We start from the raw sequence: 26,649 nt of genomic DNA on the forward strand, positions 1-26,649 counted from the left end.
AAGAACACCATCTCCACCGTCAAACATGGAGGTGGAAACATTATGCTTTGGGGGTGTTTTTCTGCTAAGGGGACAGGACAACTTCACCGCATCAAAGGGACGATGGACGGGGCCATGTACCGTCAAATCTTGGGTGAGAACCTCCTTCCTTCAGCCAGGGCATTGAAAATGGGTCGTGGATGGGTATTCCAGCATGACAATGACCCAAAACACATGGCCAAGGCAACAAAGGAGTGGCTCAAGAAGAAGCACATTAAGTTCCTGGAGTGGCCTAGCCAGTCTCCAGACCTTAATCCCATAGAAAATTTGTGGAGGGAGCTGAAGGTTCGAGTTGCCAAACGTCAGCCTCGAAACCTTAATGACTTGGAGAACATCTGCACAGAGGAGTGGGACAAAATCCCCCCTGAGATGTGTGCAAACCTGGTGGCCAACTTCAAGAAACGTCTGACCTCTGTGATTGCCAACAGGGGTTTTGCCACCAAGTACTAAGTCATGTTTTGCAGAGGGGTCAAATACTTATTTTCCTCATTAAAATGCAAATCATTTTATAACATTTTTGACATGCGTTTTTCTGGATTTTTTTGTTGTTATTCTGTCTCTTACTGTTCAAATAAACCTACTATTAAAATTATAGACTGATCATTTCTTTGTAAGTGAGCAAACGTACAAAATCAGCAGGGGATCAAATACTTTTTTCCCTCACTGTAGATGGAGGGAGTGTTGGAACATAACATGAAATTACAGTTAACAAAAATGTATGCTTAATCCAGTATAAACTAATGAATAGAATGTATTATACAAGAGACAAAATTATACAGCAAAACAGCAGAGTCATATCTTAAGTGTAAAACGAGTTATGGGTGGATGAAACAAAAATATATTATTATTTAAATATTGGAAAGGTGTGGGCTACAGAGAAAAATAGAACAGTGCAATTTGTGGCATAGAGTGCTACAAGCACTGGAAAGTTCCAGAGGATGAAGGATGAGGGGGAGTGTGCTTGTGAAACATATGTGATGTGTATGGTTGCTGTGGGAACATGTGGGTCTGAGCAGGTGTGATGTAATAATGTGTATGGTTGCTGTGGGAACATGTGGGTCTGAGCAGGTGTGATGTAATAATGTGTATGGTTGCTGTGGGAACATGTGGGTCTGAGCAGGTGTGATGTCATAATGTGTATGGTTGCTGTGGGAACATGTGGGTCTGAGCAGGTGTGATGTCATAATGTGTATGGTTGCGGTGGGAACATGTGGGTCTGAGCAGGTGTGATGTCACTGATGTGCATGGTTGCTGTGGGAACATGTGGGTCTGAGCAGGTGTGATGTCATAATGTGCATGGTTGCGGTGGGAACATGTGGTCTGAGCAGGTGTGATGTCATTGATGTTTGTTGAAATGTGTGTACGTCTGTTTATTGTCTCATGTTTATGTATTGTTGTTATTGTTTGAGAGGGAAAAAAACATAGTAAAAAAAAAAGAAACCTATCAGTCAGACAATCAATCAAAACATGACTTCCTGTCCCCAGGTGCATCCCCTCTGAAAGCGAGGTCGGCGGCCCCGTTAACGGACCAGTGTTTCCCCAACCCCTGCTACAACCGGGCCATCTGCCGTAGCCGTGGTGATGGTTACTCTTGTTTCTGCGTGCCGGGGTTCCAGGGTGAGCGCTGCCAGATTGAGGTGAACGAGTGTGTGTCGCAGCCCTGCAGGAACCAAGCCACCTGCGTAGACAGGGTGGGCAGGTATGCCTGCCTCTGCAGCCCGGGGTTCACAGGTAAGAGGAGAGAAGAGACGGCTCCTCCAGGGCTCTGTTCAGTAATGCACCAATAGGGAAACGGATGTACTACCTGAACTTAGGCTGCAAAGGGTTCTGCTCCATTGTTTGGTGAAAAGTATGGAGAACACCTCCAAATGGTTCAGGTAAAGGGGTGCCCAATCTTACATGGGTGCAGGCTTTTGCTCCAGCCAAGCAGTAACACACTGCATAATCAACTAGGCTTTAATTATATCTTTGATTAGTTGAATCAGGTGTGTTCCCAGTCAAGGGATGAATATTGCTCACCACTGGCCCCAATGAGTGTACAATGTTGTCATCTAGTGTCTGTTTGAGCTCATTACACTAGTCCTCAATCTAACCCTACCTTCTTCTATGCTCTCTAGCTCATACTGTGTTTAAAAGAAGAAAAACAAACACAAAAAATCAGAATATCTATATCGTTTCCATACTCTATGACAGTTATAGATAGAGAATAATGCTAATTAAAGATAATCTGTGGGTAATCCTAGTTCTTTAGACTATTTTAGGTACGATAAGGTTAAATACAAGGCTACTTTCAGATGGACGAATCTTGTTAAATCTACTCTGTTTACTATTTTGCCACCTGTCCAAGGCCGAACTCTCCATCACTCTGTGTTCTGGTTTACAGTGTGATTGATTAGTGGAGTCTGCTGAGTGGAGGCCAGCTAATAATAATGTCTGGAACGGAGTGAGTGGAATGGCATCAAACACATAGAAACCGTGTGTTTGATACCATTCCAACGCGTCCGCTCCAGCCATTACCACGAGTCCGTCCTCCCCAATTAAAGTGACACCAACCTCCTGTGTCTGGGCTCCAGAATAACATGTTAGAACATGATCAGGTTGAGAGCTTCAAATTCCTTGGTGTCCACATCAACAACAAATTAGAATTGTCCGAACACACCAAGACAGTCGTGAGGAGGGCACGACAAAGCCTATTCCCCCTCAGGAAACTAAAAAGATTTGGCATGGGTCCTGAGATCCTCAAAAGGTTCTACAGCTGCAATACCAAGAGCATCCTGACCGGTTGCATCACTGCCTGGTACGGCAATTGCTCGGCCTCCGACCGCAAGGCACTTCAGAGGGTAGTGCGTACGACCCAGTACATCACTGGGGCTAAGCTGCCTGCCATCCAGGACCTCTACACCAGGCGGTGTCAGAGGAAGGCCCTGAAAATTGTCAAAGACTCCAGCCACCCCAGTCATAGACTGTTCTCTCTACTACCGCATGGCAAGAGGTACCGGAGTGCCAAGTCTAGAACAAAAAGGCTTCTCAACAGTTTTTACCCCCAAGCCGTAAGACTCCTGAACAGGTAACCAAATGGTTACCCGGACTACTTGCATTGTGTGCCCCCCCCCCCCCCCCCCTGCTACTCTCTGTTTATCTTATATGCATAGTCACTTTAACTATACATTCATGTACATACTACCTCAATTGGCCCAACCAACCAGTGCTCCCACACATTGGCTAACCGGGCTATCTGCATTGTGTCCCACCACCCGCCAACCCCTCTTTTTACGCTACTGCTACTCTCTGTTCATGATATATGCATAGTCACTTTAACCATACCTACATGTACATACTACCTCAATCAGCCTGACTAACCGGTGTCTGTATATAGCCTTGCTACTCTTATTTTCAAATGTCTTTTTACTGTTGTTTTATTTCTTTACTTACCTACACACACACACCTTTTTTCAATTTTTTCAATTTTTTATACTATTGGTTAGTGCCTGTATTCAGCATTTCACTGTTGTATTCGGCGCACGTGACAAATAAACTTTGATTTGATCATCGGTGCTTCGATCAGGAAACGGACTCAGAAATAACCATTAACAAAACAACAACACAAGGGCTCCCGAGTGGTGCAGCAGTCTAAGGCACTGCAGTGCAAGAGGCGTCACTACAGTCCCTGATTCGAATCCAGGCTGTATCACATCTGGAGTCCCATAGGGCGGCGCACAAATTGGCCCAGCATTGTCCGGGTTTGGCCAGGGTAGGCCGTCATTGTAAATAAGAATTTGTTCTTAACTGACTTGCCTAGTTAAATAAAGGTTAAATAAAAAATAAATTATAAAAGAAACAGCCTCTAATATCAGTACATGATGATCAGTCAGCCAGTCAACATGAAATCATTTCATCCTCAGTATGATCCCCACAGGTGCATGTTGACATTCCCCTTCATGTTTCTCTAACAGACCTGTCCAGATGGCTTGGCCAATGTGTTTTATAAGACCACAGTCCATGTTACAGACCCTCTGACGGCCATGTTTGATGTTCCAGGTGCCACCTGTGAGGTCCAGATTAACGAGTGTCAATCACAGCCCTGCCTCAATGGCGGGAGTTGTCATGACTACGTCAACGGCTTCTCATGCACCTGCATGCCCGGTTTCCAGGGCGACCGCTGTGAAATCGACGTTGATGAGTGCCAACACCAGCTATGCCAAAACGGGGCCCTGTGTATTGATAGGTTGAATGGGTCAGTAGTTTGTGAGTGAGAGAGAGATTTGTATTCATTTGTGTTGAGTAAAACAAGACACGCCTGCGTAATGAGCAAGGCAGTTCACCCACTGTTCCCCGGGCGTCGAAGACGTAGATGTCGATTAAGGCAGCCCCCCTCACCTCTCTGATTCAGAGGTGTTGGGTTAAATGAGGAAGACACATTTCAGTTGAATGCATTCAATTGTATAACTGACTAGGTATCCCCCTTTCCCTTTCATGCTTGCTTGCAAAGCTTCACTTTTTATTGGAAAAGTCATTGGCACTGAAACTGCAAGATCCGTAACTGAAAATCCTTATCATTTCAGGTACAGCTGTGACTGCTCTCAGACCACTTTCACTGGGCGACACTGTGAAACTGCTGCTCCTCCATGCACGTCCCAGCCCTGCCTCAACAGCGCCATCTGTGTGGAGGACGAGGGGAACTACACCTGTGACTGCTGGCCAGGTACAGTACAGTCACAGGACAGAAAGAACTGTAGGTACTTCATTAGCAGTCAAGTCTGAAGTCTGTTCTTGAAATGGCACCTGCAGCCCCAAGGAGGTATTTTGTATTTGTATTTATTATGGATCCCCATTAGTTCCTGCCAAGGCAGCAGCTACTCTTCCTGGGGTTTATTATGGATCCCCATTAGTTCATGCCAAGGCAGCAGCTACTCTTCCTGGGGTTTATTATGGATCCCCATTAGTTCCTGCCAAGGCAGCAGCTACTCTTCCTGGGGTTTATTATGGATCCCCATTAGTTCCTGCCAAGGCAGCAGCTACTCATCCTTATCTCTTCCATAAGGTGTATTTTATCTGTTTAAAAAAAAATCTGATTCTACTGCTTGCATCAGTTACTGGCTTCCAGCCACAGCAGCTTGTGCTAATGTCCTGCCTGCCTGCGGCTAAAGTTAAAACAGTGTGTGTCTGAGTTTCAGGCCTAAAATGCACCTCTCCCCCAAATGTGTGGAATGTTCTTTGTTATCCTGAGAAATATAGAGAGAGGTGTGTGTGTGTGTGTGTGCGTGCATGGGTGCGTGTTGTCTATCCCCCTGTATGTCTTACATTCTGTCTATGTCCTGCCCAGGGTTCAAGGGTCGTCAGTGTGAGGTGGATGTGAGTGAGTGCAGCAGCAGCCCCTGTCTGTACAGGGGACGCTGTATAGAGCTGTCCTGGCAGAGCCTGTATGGTTCAGAGCCTCTGCTTCCAGACCACTACGACCCACAGCAAGCTGCAGGCTTCAAATGCAGCTGCCCACCAGGAACCACAGGTAATGTCCCATTTGAAACACATTATGAACCAGGAACCACAGGTAATGTCCCATTGAAACACATTATGAACCAGGAACCACAGGTAATGTCCCATTGAAACACATTATGAACCACAGGTAATGTCCCATTGAAACACATTATGAACCACAGGTAATGTCCCATTGAAACACATTATGAACCAGGAACCACAGGTAATGTCCCATTGAAACACATTATGAACCAGGAACCACAGGTAATGTCCCATTGAAACACATTATGAACCAGGAAACACAGGTAATGTCCCATTGAAACACATTATGAACCAGGAACCACAGGTAATGTCCCATTGAAACACATTATGAACCAGGAACCCCAGCTAATGTCCCATTGAAACACATTATGAGCCACAGGTAATGTCCCATTGAAACACATTATGAACCAGGAACCACAGGTAATGTCCCATTGAAACACATTATGAACCAGGAACCACAGGTAATGTCCCATTGAAACACATTATGAACCAGGAACCACAGGTAATGTCCCATTGAAACACATTATGAACCAGGAACCACAGGTAATGTCCCATTGAAACACATTATGAACCAGGAACCCCAGCTAATGTCCCATTGAAACACATTATGAGCCACAGGTAATGTCCCATTGAAACACATTATGAACCAGGAACCACAGGTAATGTCCCATTGAAACACATTATGAACCAGGAACCACAGGTAATGTCCCATTGAAACACATTATGAACCAGGAACCACAGGTAATGTCCCATTGAAACACATTATGAACCAGGAACCACAGGTAATGTCCCATTGAAACACATTATGAACCAGGAACTAGAGGTCGGCCGATTAATCGGAATGGCCAATTAATTAGGGCCGATTTCAAGTTTTCATAGCAATTGGAAATCGGTATTTTTGGACACCAATTTGGCCAATATTTTATTATTATTATTATATATATTTTTTTTACACCTTTATTTAACTAGGCAAGTCAGTTAAGAACACATTCTTATTTTCAATGACGACCTAGGAACGGTGGGTTAACTGCCTTGTTCAAGGGCAGAACGACAGATTTTTACCTTGTCAGCTCGGGGATTCAATCTTGCAACCTTACGGTTAACTAGTCCAATGCTCTAACCACCTGCTTTACATTGCACTCCACGAGGAGCCTGCCTGTTACGCAAATGCAGTAAGAAGCCAAGGTAAGTTGCTAGCTAGCATTAAACTTACCTTATAAAAAAACAATCAATCAATCATAATCACTAGTTAACTACACATGGTTGATGATATTACTAGTTTATCTAGCCTGTCCTGCATTGCATATAATCGCTTAGGTACACGTTGCTCCAATGTGTACCTAACCATAAACATCAATGCCTTTCTTAAAATCAATACACAAGTATATATTTTTAAACCTGCATATTTAGTTAATATTGCCTGCTAACATGAATTTCTTTTAACTAGGGAAAATGTGTCACTTCTCTTGCAACAGAGTCAGGGTATATGCAGCAGTTTGGGCCGCCTGGCTCGTTGCAAACTATGTGAAGACTATTTCTTCCTAACAAAGACAGCCGACTTCACCAAATGGGGGATGATTTAACAAAAGCACATTTGCGAAAAAAGCACAATTGTTGCACGAATGTACATAACCATAAACATCAATGCCTTTCTTAAAATCAATACACAGAAGTATGTATTTTTAAACCTGCATATTTAGCTAAAAGAAATCCAGGTTAGCAGGCAATATTAACCAGGCGAAATTGTGTCACTGCTCTTGCGTTCATTGGACGCAGAGTCAGGGTATATGCAACGGTTTGGCCCGTCTGGCTCATTGCGAACTAATTTGCCAGAATTTTACGTAATTATGACATAACATTGAAGGTTATGCAATGTAACAGCAATATTTAGACTTAGGGATGCCACCCGTTAGATAAAATACCGGACGGTTCCGTATTTCACTGAAAGAATAAACGTTTTGTTTTCTAAATGATAGTTTCCGGATTCGACCATATTAATGACCTAAGGCTCGTATTTCTGTGTGTTATTATGTTATAATTAAGTCTATGATTTGATAGAGCAGTCTGACTGAGCGATGGTAGGCACCAGCAGGCTCGTAAGCATTCATTCGAACAGCACTTTCGTGCGTTTTGCCAGCAGCTCTTCGCAATGCTTCAAGCATTGCGCTGTTTATGACTTCAAGCCTATCAACTCCCGAGATTAGGCTGGTGTAACCCATGTGAAATGGCTAGCTAGTTAGCGGTGTGCGCGCTAATAACGTTTCAAACGTCACTCGCTCTGAGACTTGGAGTAGTTGTTCCCCTTGCTCTGCATGGGTAACGCTGCTTCGAGGGTGGCTGTTGTCGATGTGTTCCTGGTTCGAGCCCAGGTAGGAGCGAGGAGAGGGACGGAAGCTATACTGTTACACTGGCAATACTAAAGTGCCTATTAGAACATCCAATAGTCAAAGGTATATGAAATACAAATACAAATCAAAAGAGAAATAGTCCTATAATAACTACAACCTAAAACTTCTTACCTGGGAATATTGAAGACTCATGTTAAAAGGAACCACCAGCTTTCATATGTTCTCATGTTCTGAGCAAGGAACTTAAACGTTAGCTTTCTTACATGGCACATATTGCACTTTTACTTTCTTCTCCAACACTTTGTTTTTGCATTATTTAAACCAAATTGAACATGTTTCATTATTTATTTGAGGCTAAATTGATTTTATTTATGTATTATATTAAGTTAAAATAAGTGTTCATTCAGTATTGTTGTAATTGTCATTATTACAAATACATTTTTTGTATTTAAAAATCGGCCGATTAATCGGTATCGGCTTTTTTGGTCCACCAATAATCGGTATTGGCGTTGAGAAATAATAATCAGTCGAACCCTACCAGGAACCACAGGTAATGTCCCATTGAAACACATTATGAACCAGGAACCACAGGTAATGTCCCATTGAAACACATTGTGAACCAGCAACCACAGGTAATGTCCCATTGAAACACATTATGAACCAGGAACCACAGGTAATGTCCCATTGAAACACTTTATGAACCAGGAACCACAGGTAATGTCCCATTGAAACACATTATGAACCATAGGTAATGTCCATTGAAACACATTATGAACCAGGAACCACAGGTAATGTCCCATTGAAACACATTATGAATGATTTCTGATCACTGTCATTACCCATCAAAGGTTCAAATTTCTGCTCGATGAGGCTAGGCACTCCCATAACAAATGAGTACATGCTCATACGCTAAATGGTAAAATATGACAGCCATAAGTATGGATACTGGTCCAGCCTATTGTTTAGGTCACCCCCAACAACCAATGATCAACTCTGTTTCATAACTATATGACAGGCAACAACCATATGTATGGTTGTAGCTTGGGCCTACTCACAGTTTTCACCCATTAGGGAAAGGGGGGATACCTAGTCAATTGTACAACTGAATGCATTCAACTGAAATGTGTCTTCACATTTAACCCAACACCTCTGAATCAGAGAGGTGTGGGGGGCTGCCATAATCAACATCCACGTCTTCGGCGCCCGGGGAACAGTGGGTTAACTGCCTTGCTCAGGGGCAGAACGGGGATTCGATCCAGCAATCTTTTGGTTACTGGCTAAACACTCTAACCACTAGGCTACCATTAGCGCTCTATTCTATTCATCCTGCTGCATATGCAGGCCTGTGATCTGCCTGTAAGGCCCAGCAGGTAAGACTAGTGGCTGTGTCTATAATTGACTCCCCCAGCAGTCACCAGTGTTCACTCTGTAAGAAGGCTGTAATTGCATTAGTGTTAATCCTGAGGATCTGGCTTCCCTGGACTACTTCCTGCAGAAGGACTCAGCACTGTGTTCAGTTGTGTATGGCTGGAAACCAGAGGACAGGGACTGTCGGCTACTATCATGACCTATGGTCACAATGGGATTGAACACTCAGTGGTAGTTGACATCTAGATGAGTGTATAGTTATTGGTGGGAAACTCGAAAACCGGCGCAATGCTGCAAGTGGAAGTATGGATTTGGAGCATTCTATTGCTAAGTGCAGGTATGGTTATAGGTTATGCCTTACGTTTGTTTTTTGTCAATAACAATATACTACTGTATGCTGGTAATGACCTTGTTATACTTAATCTCATTGAAGTAAATTGTATGAAGTGATTATTGTTGATCGTCATCGTGTTTTAGAGCAAGATTCCCGCTTTTGCTGTTTGTTTTTGCAAAGATTGAAAAAATGTCTTAGTGTAGTAGCTTTTGTTGCTATGTGGTTTTCTACTGTATAAATGATTGGATGGGTCTATTGGGTCTGTGGACCAGAGGTTGCCCAAAGACTTTATGCAACAGGCACACGATAGTCCAGTTAGGTTTGAGTATGAACTTGACATGGTGTAGAGGTTTGCGAGCTTTAGCTCACAGACAGCATCATGGGAAGGGTGGCACCGCAGGGAGCTTCCTTTAGTCTAAAGCTTAAAATCACTCATCATATACAGTACAATGGAAGACGTGTTTATGGTGAAGATTTACGTGTGTCTTCGGTAAGAAGTTATAGTGTTTATTGTGAAGGTTTACATGTGTCTTCAGTAAGAACATATAATGTGGTCATGTGCCTCAATAAGTTATATACTGTATATTATTCATGATTCAAAATAGTGCTTCAAAAGATGAGGAGAAGAAGTATATTTTCTGTACTAGAATAGCAGGAAATGCAAAGAGTGAATATTTCACGCCTGGTACCAGCTCTTAGAGAAAAAGTAATAACGTACTTTAATTTCCATTCCTCCACAGACTAATTTCTACCGATCGTAGTATTATCAACCCACATCATCACCCAGTCTCCCTTCTCTTCCAGGTACTCTTTGTGAGGAGGTAGTGGACGCGTGCGACCCCAGCCCTTGTGAGAACGGGGGTGAGTGTGAGAGCCTTGTGGGGGGCTATGTGTGCCACTGCTCTCTGCAGAACCAAGATGAGTTCCTGTACGGGGGACAGAACTGTAGCGAGGCTATGGTGGGCTGTGAGGGCCATGAGTGTCAGAACCAGGGCTTGTGTTCTCCCTTCCTGAGCGATGGCCATCATGGCTACTCCTGCCTCTGCCCCCCGGGCCTCACCGGGCCTCTCTGCCAGACGCCCACAGCTTTCTCCTTCGAGCAGAAAGGCTATTTGCTGTTGCAGAGCCCACTGGTGGCCGCGGAGGCCTCATGCAACATCACCCTGAGCTTCCGGACAGTGCTGCCCAGGGCCGTGCTCTTCCAGCGGGGCAGTGGAGGGCTGGTCCTGGGTCTGGAGCTACTGGGGGGCCAGCTGACACTCAGCCTGAGGAGGGAGGCCTTGGCTGGGGGTGGGGAAGAGGGAGAGGCCCTGCAGCTTAGGCAGACCCTGGAGCTCCCCCTTAACGTGACTGATGGGGAGTGGCACTCTGTGAAGGCCGTGCTGGAGAATGGCCTGCTCAGCCTCAGGCTCCTGGATGGTGGGGTCTGTCAGGAGCAGGACTGTGAGAGCGAAGCCTGGGTTGATGGCACCCTGGCTGGGGCGGACTTTCCAGAGTCTCCCCTCCAAAACACTTTCATCGGCGGGGTGGTGGAGGCAGGCGGCGCCCTGGTCCCAGTCCCGGCCTTCATTGGCTGTCTGCGGGATGTGTTTGTGGACTCCCAGCTGGTGGTTCCGGAGGAGTGGCTCAGCGACTCGGCAGTGAACGTGACTGCAGGCTGCAGCCACAGGGACCGATGCCAGGACAGCCCATGTGAGAACAGAGGACAGTGCATCAACCTGTGGCAGAGCTACCAGTGCCGGTGCACCCGGCCATACGAAGGTCACGACTGTGCTGAGGGTAAGAATGGAGGAATGAGTGGAGGAGGATAGGGGTAGTGAGGAAAAGGCATGGGAGCCCCCGAGATCTTCTCTAATTTCAAGGGCTAGTTTTGCCCATTACATACAAACAGTTGAAGTCTGAAGTTTACATACACTTTGGTTGGAGTCATTAAAACTAGTTTTTTAACCACTCCACAAATGTATTGTTAACAAACTATAGTTTTGGCATGTTGGTTAGGACATCTACTTTGTGCATGACACAAGTAATTTTTCCAACAATTGTTTACAGACCGATTATTTCAGTTATAATTCACTGTATCACAATTCCAGTGGGTCAGAAGTTTACATACACTAAGTTGACTGTGCCTTTAAACAGCTCATAAAAATTCCAGAAAATGATGTCATGGCTTTAGAAGCTTCTGATAGGCTAATTGACATAATTTGAGTCAATTGGAGGTGTACCTGTGGATGTATTTCAAGGCCTACCTTCAAACTCAGTGCCTCTTTGCTTGACATCATGGGAAAATCAAAAGAAATCAGCCAAGACCTCAGAAAAACAATTGTAGAACTCCAAAAGTCTGGTTCATCCTTGGGAGCAATTTCCAAACACCTGAAGGTACCATGTTCATTTGTACGCAAGTAGTAACACCATGGGACACCATAGTACACAAGTATAAACACCATGGGACCACGTAGCTGTCATACCGCTCAGGAAGGAGACGTGTTCTGTCTCCTGGAGATGAACATACTTTGGTGTGAAAAGTGCAAATCAATCCCAGAACAACAGCAAAGGACCCTGTGAAGATGCTGGAGGAAACAGGTACAAAAATATCTATATCCACAGTAAAACGAGTCCTATATCGACATAACCTGAAAGGCCGCTCAACAAGGAAGAAGACACTGCTCCAAAACCGCCATAAAAAAGCCAGACTACGGTTTGCAACTGCACATGGGGACAAAGATTGTACTTTTTGGAGAAATGTCCTCTGGTCTGATGAAACAAAAATAGAACTGTTCGGCCATAATGACCATCGTTATGTTTGGAGGAAAAATGGGGAGGCTTGCAAGCCAAAGAACACCATTCCAACCGTGAAGCACAGGGGTGGCAGCATCATGTTGTGGGGGTGCTTTGCTGCAGGAGGGACTGGTGCACTTCACAAAATAGATGGCATCATGTGGAAGGAAAATTATGTGGATATATTGAAGAAACATCTCAAGACATCAGTCAAAAAGTTAAAGCTTGGTCGCAAATGGGTCTTCCAAAGGGACAATGACCCCAAGCATACTTCCAACGTTGTGGCAAAATGGGTTAAGGACAACAAAGTCAATGTGTTGGAGTGGCCGTCACAAAGCCCTGACCTCAATCCCATAGAAAATGTGTGGGCAGAACTGAAAAAGCGTGTGCGAGCAAGGAGGTCTACAAACCTGACTCAGTTACACCAGCTCTGTCAGGAGGAATGGGCCAAAATTCACCCATTTTATTGTGGGAAGCTTGTGGAAGGCTACCCGAAACGTTTGACCCAAGCTAAACAATTTAAAGCAATGCTACCAAATACTAATTGAGTGTATGTAAACTTCTGACCCACTGGGAATATAATGAAAGAAATAAAAGCTGAAATAAATCATTCTCTCTACTATTATTCTGACATTTCACATTCTTAAAATAAAGTGGTGATCCTAACTGACCTAAGACAGGGAAGTTTTACTCGGATTAAATGTCAGGAATTGTGAAAAACTGAGTTGAAATGTATTTGGCTGAGGTGTATGTAAACTTCCGACTTCAACTGTAGCTACGTATGGGAAGAAGTGGAGGGCACTCAACCAACGTGAGTCGAGGTGAAAACAAAAAACGTATTATATAATTTAAGCAACTATTAAAAACTTGACGTTTCGGCCTTCATCAATGGCCATCATCAATGGCCTTCACCAGTGGCCATCATCAATGGCCTTCACCAGTGGCCTTCATCAATGGCCATCATCAATGGCCTTCACCAGTGGCCTTCACTGGTGGACATCATCAATGGCCTTTATCAATGGCCTTCACCAGTGGCCTAGAAAATAAGGGAAAGCCGCACACTCTAAGAGCTCAGATGCAAAAATTAAATAACCAACGTTTCGACAGCAAAGCTGTCTTCATCAGGGTATCATCACAAACACTGCGAGATGAGTCATTTATATAGTGTCAACTGACACACAGGTGTTTGTAATCATGGCCAAGTGTGACCTAATATCATTGGTTAACTCAAATATTTAAAAAAATGGCATACAAAGAACATACAAAATGACAAACAAATGGATAGCATACGATCATAGCATTTGTAGTCTAAAATGTATCTAACAAACAATTACAATGGCAAAATCACAATAATCACAAGAATTGTAATTGTTTGTTAGATACATTTTAGACTACAAATGCTATGATCGTATGCTATCCATTTGTTTGTCTTTTTGTATGTTCTTTGTATGCCATTTTTTTTAATATTTGAGTTAACCAATGATATTAGGCCACACTTGGCCATGATTACAAACACCTGTGTGTCTCTTGACACTATATAAATGACTCATCTCGCAGTGTTTGTGATGATACCCTGATGAAGACAGCTTTGCTGTCGAAACGTTGGTTATTACATTTTTGCATCTGAGCTCTTAGAGTGTGCGGCTTTCCCTTATTTTCTAGTTTTCTACTCCGCTAGCCAGCACCTCGCCTTTATAGGTGTGCGTTTCTTTTTTCTAGATTCTTCACCAGTGGCCATCATTAATGGCCTTTATCAATTGCCTTTACCAGAACCATACATAGCTTCATACCCATGCTCAGATGTATTGAACAGAACATCCTTAGTAGGCCTACATAACAGAGAGAGTGTAGAATAGAGTAGAGCAGAGCAGTCAGAAGTCACATTTAGAGATCAGCTCCCTGAAAGGATAAATGGATTAAAGGAGGGAGGAAATCTGTTGGAAACGATGACGTAATGCATTGTCATGTAAGGACTTACAATACTTACACAATACAAAACACAGATTGAGTTGCAATCCTAGACTCACACAAATGCCAGTGCAGAGTATACAGTACACCCAGGCAAGTCATTTCAGCCCTTTGTTTTTCTGAGAGGGATATTATTAGCCAGTTGCCATCAAAGCAGATTAGTAATAATCTGACTGTATTTAAGGAAAGACACACAGAAACACAAACGCTATACACACATCTAGATGTAGATTTGAACTGTAGCTCGCCTGGCTGCACCGAATGCCCTGGGAATAAGCTACATAAGCGGTCGCTTAGGGCCCCCCCACCAAAAAGGGGCCCCTCACAAAAAAAAAAGACTTGGGGTCTCAATTTACTTTTGAGCGTTAGGATAGTAGGTGCAATTTGGTAGTGCATCAGCAGTTTTTCTGTTATGTCAGACACTCCATTAGCCCATGTCAGCTAAAAATAATTTTCTGTAAATTACTAGGCAAGTCAGTCTAGCCAGCAATCTAAAACTTGTAGTAATCATGGCCGAATTACTGACCGGGCACATAGCCAGGGGCCCTGACCTTTAGGGGGCACCCATTCATTTTATTTGTCACTCTCACCCAGATATCGTATCAACATGGTATAAATCATGACAAAATGTTTAGAATGGCAGAATATATGTGGAATTGTGGGAAAGGATCTTTGAAGCTGCAAAATGTTCTCCCTGCCCCATGGCATATATGTGGAATTGAATGAAATTAGCTTCGAAACTGCATAATTTTGTCTTCACCTAAGAGCAAAATGTGTAGAATTGCAGTAAAGTAACTTTAAAACGGCATAATGTTCTCTCCACCCAATGGTAAATGTGTAGAATTGCAGTAAAGTAGCTTTAAAACGGCATAATGTTCTCTCCACCCAATGGTAAATGTGTAGAATTGCAGTAAAGTAGCTTTAAAACGGCATAATGTTCTCTCCACCCAATGGTAAATGTGTAGAATTGCAGAAAATTGCTATATTTTGTCTACTCATTTGTCTAAAATTGCTATATTTTCTCTACTCATTGCAAAATGTGTAGAATTTTTTACGCTGTCAAGAGGGGGGACCACTAAAAGGTTTTGACCCTGAGGGTAGCTGGGGGGCCCAAACCAAATCTCACTGTGTATGGATAATTCAAACCCTTTCTTCTCAAATGCCTACAGATCACCAACATGCCAATCTGTGTGTGTTTTTTCTCACACATGCATGTTTGCATCCATGCGTGAGTGCTTGCATGCACGAGTGTGTGTGTGTGTGCATATAAGTACGTGTGTCTGTGCATGTGATTGTATTTGGCGGCGTTTACACAGGCAGCCCAATTCTGATCTTTTTTTCAATAATTGGGCAACAGATCAGAATTGGGCTGCCTGTGTAAACACAGCCTGTGATTTGGGAAAAGGCAGACAGTGCAGGCTATAGTGTATGATATGGGAAAAGGCAGACAGTGCAGGCTGTAGTGTATGATATGAGATTGATCAGACATTACAGGCTGTAGCTGCTATCTGAGATTGATCAGACATTACAGGCTGTAGCTGCTATCTGAGATTGATCAGACATTACAGGCTGTAGTTGCTATCTGAGATTGATCAGACATTACAGGCTGTAGCTGCTATCTGAGATTGATCAGACATTACAGGCTGTAGTTGCTATCTGAGATTGATCAGACATTACAGGCTGTAGCTGCTATCTGAGATTGATCAGACATTACAGGCTGTAGTTGCTATCTGAGATTGATCAGACATTACAGGCTGTAGCTGCTATCTGAGATTGATCAGACATTACAGGCTGTAGTTGCTATCTGAGATTGATCAGACATTACAGGCTGTAGTTGCTATCTGAGATTGATCAGACATTACAGGCTGTAGCTGCTATCTGAGATTGACGAGACATTACAGGCTGTAGTTGCTATCTGAGATTGATCAGACATTACAGGCTGTAGTTGCTATCTGAGATTGATCAGACATTACAGGCTGTAGTTGCTATCTGAGATTGATCAGACATTACAGGCTGTAGTTGCTATCTGAGATTGATCAGACATTACAGGCTGTAGCTGCTATCTGAGATTGATCAGACATTACAGGCTGTAGTTGCTATCTGAGATTGATCAGACATTACAGGCTGTAGTTGCTATCTGAGATTGATCAGACATTACAGGCTGTAGTTGCTGTCTGAGATTGATCAGACATTACAGGCTGTAGTTGCTGTCTGAGATTGATCAGACATTACAGGCTGTAGTTGCTATCTGAGATTGATCAGACATTACAGGCTGTAGTTGCTGTCTGAGATTGATCAGACATTACAGGCTGTAGCTGCTATCTGAGATTGATCAGACATTATAACACAATCACTATATCCCTAACTCTGTTATAATAACGCAATCATTATAACCCTGTTATAATAACACAATCATCATAACCCTGTTATAGTAACATAATCATCATAACCCTGTTATAATAACACAATCATCCTAACCCTGTTATAATAACACAATCATCATAACCCTGTTATGATAACACAATCATCATAACCCTGTTATAATAACACAATCATCATAACCCTGTTATAATAACACAATCATTATAACCCTGTTATGATAACACAATCATCATAACCCTGTTATAATAACACAATCATCATAACCCTGTTATAGTAACACAATCATTATAACCCTGTTATAATAACACAATCATCATAACCCTGTTATAATAACACAATCATCATAACCCTGTTATAGTAACACAATCATCATAACCCTGTTATAGTAACACAAGTGGCGCAGGGGTCTAAAGCACTGCATCTCAGTTCTTGCCTTGTTAAATAAAGGTTCAATAAATAATACAGAAATCATCAGAACCCTGTTATAATAACACAATCATCATAATCTTAACCCTGGATCTCTCTGTACAGTACATGATGGTCCTAACCTGTCTCTCTCTCTGTACAGTACATGATGGTCCTAACCTGTCTCTCTCTCTGTACAGTACATGATGGTCCTAACCTGTCTCTCTCTCTGTACAGTACATGATGGTCCTAACCTGTCTCTCTCTCTGTACAGTACATGATGGTCCTAACCTGTCTCTCTCTCTGTACAGTACATGATGGCCCTAACCTGTCTCTCTCTCTGTAGAGTACATGATGACCCTAACCCTGTCTCTCTCTCTGTAGAGTACATGATGGTCCTAACCTGTCTCTCTCTCTGTACAGTACATGATGGCCCTAACCCTGTCTGTCTCTCTGTAGAGTACATGATGACCCTAACCCTGTCTCTCTCTCTGTAGAGTACATGATGGCCCTAACCTGTCTCTCTCTCTCTGTACAGTACATGATGGCCCTAACCCTGTCTGTCTCTCTGTAGAGTACATGATGACCCTAACCTGTCTCTCTCTCTGTAGAGTACATGATGACCCTAACCCTGTTTCTCTCTCTGTAGAGTACATGATGGCCCTAACCTGTCTCTCTCTCTCTGTACAGTACATGATGGTCCTAACCCGTCTCTATCTCTGTACAGTACATGATGGCCCTAACCTGTCTCTCTCTCTGTACAGTACATGATGATCCTAACCTGTCTCTCTCTCTCTGTACAGTACATGATGGTCCTAACCTGTCTCTCTCTCTGTACAGTACATGATGGCCCTAACCTGTCTCTCTCTCTGTAGAGTACATGATTACCCTAACCCTGTCTCTCTCTCTGTAGAGTACATGATGGCCCTAACCCTGTCTGTCTCTCTGTAGAGTACATGATGACCCTAACCCTGTCTCTCTCTCTGTAGAGTACATGATGGTCCTAACCTGTCTCTCTCTCTGTACAGTACATGATGGCCCTAACCTGTCTCTCTCTCTGTACAGTACATGATGGCCCTAACCTGTCTCTCTCTCTGTACACTACGTGATGGCCCTAACCCTGTCTCTCTCTCTGTACAGTACATGATGACCCTAACCCTGTCTCTCTCGCTGTAGAGTACATGATGACCCTAACCCTGTCTCTCTCTCTGTACACTACGTGATGGCCCTAATCTGTCTCTCTCTCTGTACAGTACGTGATGGCCCTAACCCTGTCTCTCTCGCTGTAGAGTACATGATGGCCCTAACCCTGTCTCTCTCTCTCTCTGTACAGTACATGATGGTCCTAACCTGTCTGTCTCTCTGTAGAGTACATGATGACCCTAACCTGTCTCTCTCTCTGTAGAGTACATGATGACCCTAACCCGTCTCTCTCTCTGTACAGTACATGATGATCCTAACCTGTCTCTCTCACACTGTACAGTACATGATGGTCCTAACCTGTCTCTCTCTCTGTACAGTACATGATGGCCCTAACCTGTCTCTCTCTCTGTAGAGTACATGATGACCCTAACCCTGTCTCTCTCTCTGTAGAGTACATGATGGCCCTAACCTGTCTCTCTCTCTCTGTAGAGTACATGATGGCCCTAACCTGTCTCTCTCTCTCTGTAGAGTACATGATGGTCCTAACCTGTCTTTCTCTCTGTACAGTACATGATGGTCCTAACCTGTCTCTCTCTCTGTACAGTACATGATGGCCCTAACCTGTCTCTCTCTCTGTAGAGTACATGATTACCCTAACCCTGTCTCTCTCTCTGTAGAGTACATGATGGCCCTAACCCTGTCTGTCTCTCTGTAGAGTACATGATGACCCAAACCCTGTCTCTCTCTCTGTAGAGTACATGATGGTCCTAACCTGTCTCTCTCTCTGTACAGTACATGATGGCCCTAACCTGTCTCTCTCTCTGTAGAGTACATGATTACCCTAACCCTGTCTCTCTCTCTGTAGAGTACATGATGGCCCTAACCTGTCTCTCTCTCTGTACAGTACATGATGGCCCTAACCTGTCTCTCTCTCTGTACACTACGTGATGGCCCTAACCCTGTCGGTCTCTCTGTAGAGTACATGATGGCCCTAACCTGTCTCTCTCTCTGTACAGTACATGATGGCCCTAACCCTGTCTCTCTCTCTCTCTGTACAGTACATGATGGCCCTAACCCTGTCTCTCTCTCTCTCTCTCTCTCTCTCTCTGTACACTACGTGATGGCCCTAACCCTGTCTCTCTCTCTCTCTCTGTACAGTACATGATGGCCCTAACCTGTCTCTCTCTCTGTACAGTACATGATGGCCCTAACCTGTCTCTCTCGCTGTACACTACTTGATGGCCCTAACCCTGTCTCTCTCTCTCTCTGTACACTACTTGATGGCCCTAACCCTGTCTCTCTCTCTCTCTCTCTGTACAGTACATGATGGCCCTAGCCCTGTCTCTCTCTCTCTGTACAGTACATGATGGCCCTAACCTGTCTCTCTCGCTGTACACTACGTGATGGCCCTAACCTGTCTCTCTCTCTGTAGAGTACGTAACGGCTCGCTTCGGCAATGAGGACTCTCAGAGCTATGCCGTCTTCACCATCACAGACGACCCAGGAAGTGACATCACTGTCTCCCTCTTCCTGCGCACACGGCGCCATGCTGGCCTCTTATTGGTGCTCGTCAACAGCACCAGCCAATACCTGCGCCTGTGGCTGGACAAGGGACGGGTCAGAGTTCAGCTCCATAACTTTGAAACCTTGACCAGTGAGAGTGCGGTCAACGACGGAGACATCCATTTTGTGAGCATGGTGGTTGACCGTGAGCATATGGTCCTGTATGTAGACAACCAGAAGCAGGGCTCGGTGGAGGTCAGGACGGTGGACAGTCAACTGGGAGATGTCGTGTATGTTGGGGGTCTGACGGAGCAGAAGGCATCAGCAGCGTTTGGGGGCTACTTTAAAGGCTGTATACAGGACCTGAGGATCAACGGAGAGAGACTGCAATTCTTCAGGCTGGACACCCCAGTGACGTCATATCCTGTCGAGCTCATGGCTAACGTCACAGCGGGCTGCACTGGGGATGACTCCTGTAGTGTGAGTGGACTGATCAGTTCTTAATCCTCTCTACACTTGCCCCTCCCTGTCCTACTCTGTCCCCTGTCTTGTACCTGTCCTACTCTTGTCCTGTCCCCTACCTGTCCTACTCTGCCCCCTGTGTTTTACCTGTCCTACTCTGGTCCCTGTCTTTCACCTGTCCTACTCTGGCCCCTGTGTCTTACCTGTCCTACTCTGTGCCCTGTCCTACTCTGTCCCCTGTATTTGAACTGTCCTACTCTGTTTCCTGTCCCTACATGGCCTTACTCTGGTCCCTGTCTTGGACCTGTCCTACTCTGGCCCCTGTGTCCAACCTGTCCTACTATGTAACCTGTCCTATCCTCCCCCCTGTCTTTTACATGTCCTATTATATCCCCTGTCTTTTACCTGTCCTACTCTGTTCCCTGTCTTTTACCTGTCCTACTCTGATCTCTGTCCTACTCTGTCCCCTGTCTTCTTTTACCAATCCTACTTTTGTCCTGTCCTACTCTGTACCCTGTCTTTTACCTGTCCTACTCTGGTCCTATCTTTTACCTGTCCTACTCTTCCCCCTATCCTACTCTGTTCCCTGTCTACACTGCGTGCACAATTATTAGGCAAATTGTATTCCTCTGGATTAATTTTATTGTTGAACAAACACAATGCTCTCAGTCAATCCAAAATGTTATTGAACCTCAAACCTGAATGTTTAACAAAGGAAAAGTGAGTTTTGTCTTTCTCAGGGAAATATATAAGTGTGCACAATTATTAGGCAACTATTAGTGTGCAGAATTATTAGGCAACTAAATTACAAAAATAATTTCTCTCAACTCACTTGTTTATTCTCAATTTTTAGAGTAAGTGTAACAGATAAGTAACACAAAATTACAATTATATAACATTTTTGGCCTTTCAAAAATATTCAGTGACCAATATAGCCACCCTTATTTTCAATAACTGCCATGAACCTTCCACCCATGGAGTCTGTCAGTTTCTTGATCTGTTCACGATCAATTTTCACTGAAGCAGCAACCACAGCCTCCCAAATGCTGTTCAAAAAGGTGTATTGTCTTCCATCACTGTAAATCTCACGTTGGAGAAGGGCCCACAAGTTCTCAATAGGATTTAAGTCAGGTGAGGAAGGGGGCCAGGTCATTATTCAGGCAACTTTGAGGCCCTTGCTGGCTAGCCAAGCAGTGGAGTACTTGGATGCATGTGATGGAGCATTGTCCTGCATAAAGATCATGGCCTTCTAGAATGCTGAGGACTTCTTCCACTGTTTGACGAAAGAATCTTCCAGAAACTGGCAGTTGGTTTGGGAGTTGAGTTTCAGCTACCTCATCCTCAATGATAGCAGCCCATACCAGTACCCCTCCTTCACCTTGCTGGCACCTGACTCAAAGTGGTGCCCTGTGTCCATTACTGATCCAGCCACGGGCCCATCCATTTGGTCCATCAAGAGTCACTTTCATTTCATCTGTCCATAAAACCTTTGAAAAATCTGTCTTCAGGTATTTCTTTGGCCAATCTTGACGCTTCAACTTGTGAATCTTATTCAGTGGTGGTCTTGTTTCAGTCTTCTTGACCTTGGCCATGTCTCTGAGCACTTGACACCTTGTACTTCTGAACACTCCAGGTAGGTTGCAGTTCTGGAATACGGTGGCACTGGAGGATAATGGGTTCCTGGTAGTTTGACGTTTAATTCTTCTCAAGTCTTTTGCAGTTAATTTGCGCCTTTTCTTCCCCATGCGTTTTTTGCACCCCAGTTGATTATTCGCAACAAAACGTTTGAATGTACGGTGGTCACACCTCAATAGTTTAGCTATTTAAAGAGTGTCGCATCCGTCTGAAAGGCATTTTAAATTTTTTGTTTTTCAGTGTCAGTTAAATCTATTTTTTGGCCCATTTTACCTGAGGTAATGAGGCTGCCTAATAATTATGCACACCTTGATATAAGGTGTTATTCACTTTCGCCACTCCCTCATTACACAAATACATATCACCTGAAAATGATTAAATCCAATAAGCATTCAAGTTTATATGGTTTGGAGTTCGAAAATGTGAATAGAAACAATGATAAGATCAGAATACTCACTTGCCTAATAATTGTGCATGCAGTGTATAACATGTCCTACTCTGTCCCCTGTCTAATACCTGTCCTACTCTGTACCCTGTTCTACTCTACCCTTGTATTTTCACCTGTCCTACTATGACCCCTGTCCTACTCTGTCCCCTGTCTATTACCTGTCCTACTCTATCCCTTGTCTGTGTCCTGTCCTACTCTGTCCCCTGTCTTACTCTGTCCCCTGTCTAACACCTGTCCTACTCACCCTTGTCTTTTACCTGTCCTACTCTGTACCCTATCCTACTCTGTCCGCTGTCTATCTCCTGTCCTACTCTGTACCCTGTCCTACTCTTTCCCCAGTCTAATACCTGTCCTACTCTGTCTCTGTCCTGCTCTGTCTCCTGTCTTTACCTGTCCTACTCTGTCCCCTGTCTATCAGCTGGCCTACTCTGTCCCCTGTCATCAACTGTCCAACTCTGAACCCTGTCCTTCATTTGTCCTACTCTGAACCCTGTCCTCATTTGTCCTACTCTGTCCCCTGTGTTTAATCTGTCCTACTCTGTCCCCTGTCTTTTCCATATGTCGTACCCTGTCCTTTTCCCATGCCATACCCAGTCCTGCCCTGTCTTTCCCTGCTCTGCACACTGCCCTGTGCCACCCTTGCCTATCCCAACCATGCTCTACCAGTCTGGCCCCAGTCTGGCCCCTGCCCATCCCTTCTCAGCCTTCATTATCTCACTCGTCCTCATTGCCTTAGAAAAGGATGAACGTCACCAATCCCACACAATCAAATTAAATGGTGTTCAAGGGTAAGGGTGTTAAACAGAAGTGATGTGATGTACTTAATGTCAAGTAGAGAGGGTGATTAAAGAAACAAAGAGGACTGGTAGAGAATAAGGACCTAGAAGAATACTGACAACTGTTTAGATTTGGGTTGGAGTTAGCGTTAGACTCAGAGTTAGGGTTAAACTCAGCGTTAGGGTTAGTGTATGTTAGAGTTAGGATTTGAGTCAGGGTTAGAGTCAGTTAAACTCAGAATTATGGTTTGAGTCAGTTAGACTCAGAGTTATGGTTAGAGTCAGGGTTATAGTTAGGGTTAGAGTCAGAGTTAGGGTTAGGGTTATGGTTCGACTCAGTTAGATTCAGAGTTATGATTAGAGTCAGGGTTATAGTTAGGGTTAGAGTCAGAGTTAAGGAGTAAGTTAGGGTAAGTTATGGTTAGAGTCAGAGTTAGGATTAGAGTCAGAATTAGCATTAGATTCAGAGTTAGCGGTACACTCAGCATTAGGGTTAGACTCAGAGTTAGGGTTAGAGTTAGGGTTAGACTCAGTTAGACTCAGAGTTAGGGTTAGAGTCAGAGTTAGGGCTAGAGTCAGTTAGAATCAGTTAGACTCAGAGTTAGTGTTAAACTCAGAATTAGGGTTAGAGTCAGTTAGGGTTAGAGTAAAAGTTAGGGTTAGAGTCAGAGTTAGGGTTAAACTCAGCGTTAGGGTTGGAGTATGTTAGGGTTAGAGTCAGGGTTAGAGTTAGGGTTTGAGTCAGGGTTAGAGTCAGTTAAACTCAGAATTATGGTTTGAGTCAGTTAGACTCAGAGTTATGGTTAGAGTCAGGGTTATAGTTAGGGTTAGAGTCAGTTAGGGTTGGAGTCAGTTAGGTTTAGTGTCAGAGTTAGGGTTAGAATCAGGGTTAGACTCAGAGTTAGCGTTAGACTCAGAGTTAGGGTTAGAATCAGTTAGTTAGGGTTAGAGTCAGGGTTAGAGTCAATTATTCTCAGAGTTAGGGTTAGAGTCAGGGTTAGGGTTAGAGTCAGAGTTAGGGTTAGAGTCAGAGTTAGGGTTAGAGTCAGAGTTAGCGTTAGAGTTAGGGTTAGAGTCAGTTAGGTTTAGAGTCACAGTTAGGGTTAGAGTCAAGAGTTAGCGTTAGACTCAGAGTTAGGGTTAGACTCTGAAAGCCTCAGAGTTAGGGTTAGAGTCAGAGTTAGGGTTAGAGTCAGAGTTATGGTTAGAGTCAGTTAGGGTTAGAGTTAGGGTTAGAGTCAGTTAGACTCAGAGTTATGGTTAGAGTCAGTTATGGTTAGTGTCAGAGTTAGGGTTAGAGTCAGTTAGACTCAGTTAGGGTTAGACTCAGAGTTTGGGTTAGAGTCAGAGTTAGCGTTAGACTGAGAGTTAGGGTTAGACTCATAGTTAGGGTTAGAGTCAGAGTCAGAGACAGAAAGACAGAGTCAGAGTTAAGGTTAGAGTCAGAGTTAGGGTTAGAGTCAGAGTTAGGGTTAGAGGCAGAGTTAGGGTTAGAGGCAGAGTTAGGGTTAAGGTCAGAGTTAGGGTTATAGTCAGTTAGGGTTAGAGTCAGTTAGGGTTAGAGTCAGTGTTAGGGTTGGAGTCAGTTAGACTCAGAGTTAGGGTTAAACTCAGCATTAGGGTTAGAGTCTGTTAGGGTTAGAGTCATGGTTAGAGTCAGGGTTAGAGTCAGTATTATGGTTCGAGTCAGTTAGATTCAGAGTTATGATTAGAGTCAGGGTTATAGTTAGGGTTAGAGTCAGAGTTAAGGAGTAAGTTAGGGTAAGTTAGGGTTAGAGTCAGAATTAGCATTAGACTCAGAGTTAGCGGTACACTCAGCATTAGGGTTAGACTCAGAGTTAGAGTTAGGGTTAGACTCAGTTAGACTCAGAGTTAGGGTTAGAGTCAGAGTTAGGGCTAGAGTCAGTTAGAATCAGTTAGACTCAGAGTGAGTGTTAAACTCAGAATTAGGGTTAGAGTCAGTTAGGGTTAGAGTCAGAGTTAGGGTTAGAGTTAGGGTTAGAGTCAGAGTTTAGGTTAGAGTCAGTTAGGTTTAGAGTCAGAGTTAGGTTTAGAGTCAGAATTAGGGTTAGAGTTAGACTCAGAGTTAGGGTTAGAGTCAAAGTTAGGGTTAGACTCAGTTAGGGTTAGAGTCAGAGTTAGGGTTAGAGTCTTAGTTATGGCTAAAGTCAGCTAGGCTCAGAGTTAGGGTTAGACTCAGAGTTAGCATTAGAGTCAGAGTTAGGGTTAGACTCTGAAAGCCTCAGAGTTAGGGTTAGAGTCCGTTAGGGTTAGTGTCAGAGTTAGGGTTAGAGTCAGAGTTATGGTTAGAGTCAGTTAGGGTTAGAGTTAGGGTTAGAGTCAGAGTTAGGGTTAGAGTCAGTTAGACTCAGAGTTAGGGTTAGTGTCAGAGTTAGGGTTAGTGTCAGAGTTAGGGTTAGTGTCAGAGTTAGGGTTAGAGTCAGAGTTAGGATTAGAGTCAGGGTTAGAGTCAGTTAGACTCACAGTTAGCGTTAGACTCAGAGTTAGGGTTAGACTCAGAGTTAGGGTTAGAGTCAGTTATGGTTAGTGTCAGAGTTAGGGTTAGTCAGTTAGACTCAGTTAGGGTTAGACTCAGAGTTAGGGTTAGAGTCATTTAGGGTTAGTGTCAGATTTAGCGTTAGATTCAGAGTTAGGGTTAGACTCAGAAAGACAGAGTTAGGGTTAGAGTCAGGGTTAGGCTTATAGTCAGTTAGGGTTAGAGTCAGTTAGACTCAACGTTAGGGTTAAACTCAGCGTTAGGTTAGAGTCTGTAAGGGTTAGAGTCAGGGTTAGAGTCAGTTAAACTCAGAATTATGGTTTGAGTCAGTTAGACTCAGAGTTATGGTTAGAGTCAGGGTTATAGTTAGGGTTAGAGTCAGGGTTAGAGTCAGTTATGGTTAGTGTCAGAGCTAGGGTTAGAGTCAGAGTTAGGGTTGGAGTCAGTTAGACTCAGAGTTAGGGTTAGAGTCAGTTAGGGTTAGTGTCAGAGTTAGGGTTAGAATCAGGGTTAGAGTCAGCGTTGAAGTCAGTTACTCAGAGTTAGGGTTAGAGTTAGGGTTAGAGTTAGCGTTAGACTCAGAGTTAGGGTTAGACTCAGTTAGAGTCAGAATTAGGGTTAGAGTCAGAGTTAGGGTCAGAGTTAGCGTTAGACCCAGCGTTAGGGTTAGACTCAGCGTTAGGGTTAGACTCAGCGTTAGGGTTAGACTCAGAGTTAGGGTTAGAGTCAGTTAGGGTTAGTGTTAGAGTTAGGGTTAGACTCAGTTAGACTCAGAGTTAGGGTTAGAGTCAGAGTTAGGGCTAGAGTCAGTTAGAATCAGTTAGACTCAGAGTTGGGGTTAGAGTCAGTTAGGGTTAGAGTCAGTTAGGGTTAGAGTCAGAGTTAGGGTTAGAGTCAGAGTTAGGGTTAGTGTCAGAGTTATAGTCAGAGTTAGGGTTAGGGTCAGGGTTAGAGTCAGTTAGACTCAGAGTTAGGGTTAGGGTTAGAGTTAGGGTTGGAGTCAGTTAGACTCAGAGTTAGGGTTAGAGTCAGTTAGGATTGGTGTCAGA

General features: G+C 43.9%; 1 protein-coding gene across 1 annotated transcript in view; it reads left to right on the plus strand.

Annotated features, from left to right (window-relative positions):
- The window catches only part of crb1 (crumbs cell polarity complex component 1), a 61,446-nt gene that overhangs the window by 17,135 nt on the left and 17,662 nt on the right, over positions 1–26,649 (plus strand). The window contains 6 exon segments of the mRNA XM_014123546.2: positions 1,525–1,770; positions 4,078–4,273; positions 4,602–4,741; positions 5,363–5,545; positions 10,411–11,385; positions 19,712–20,262. Coding sequence (XP_013979021.1) covers positions 1,525–1,770; positions 4,078–4,273; positions 4,602–4,741; positions 5,363–5,545; positions 10,411–11,385; positions 19,712–20,262 — 2,291 coding nt within the window.

Source organism: Salmo salar, chromosome ssa10, assembly GCF_905237065.1.
Source record: "Salmo salar chromosome ssa10, Ssal_v3.1, whole genome shotgun sequence".
Classification (NCBI taxonomy): Eukaryota; Metazoa; Chordata; class Actinopteri; order Salmoniformes; family Salmonidae; genus Salmo; species Salmo salar.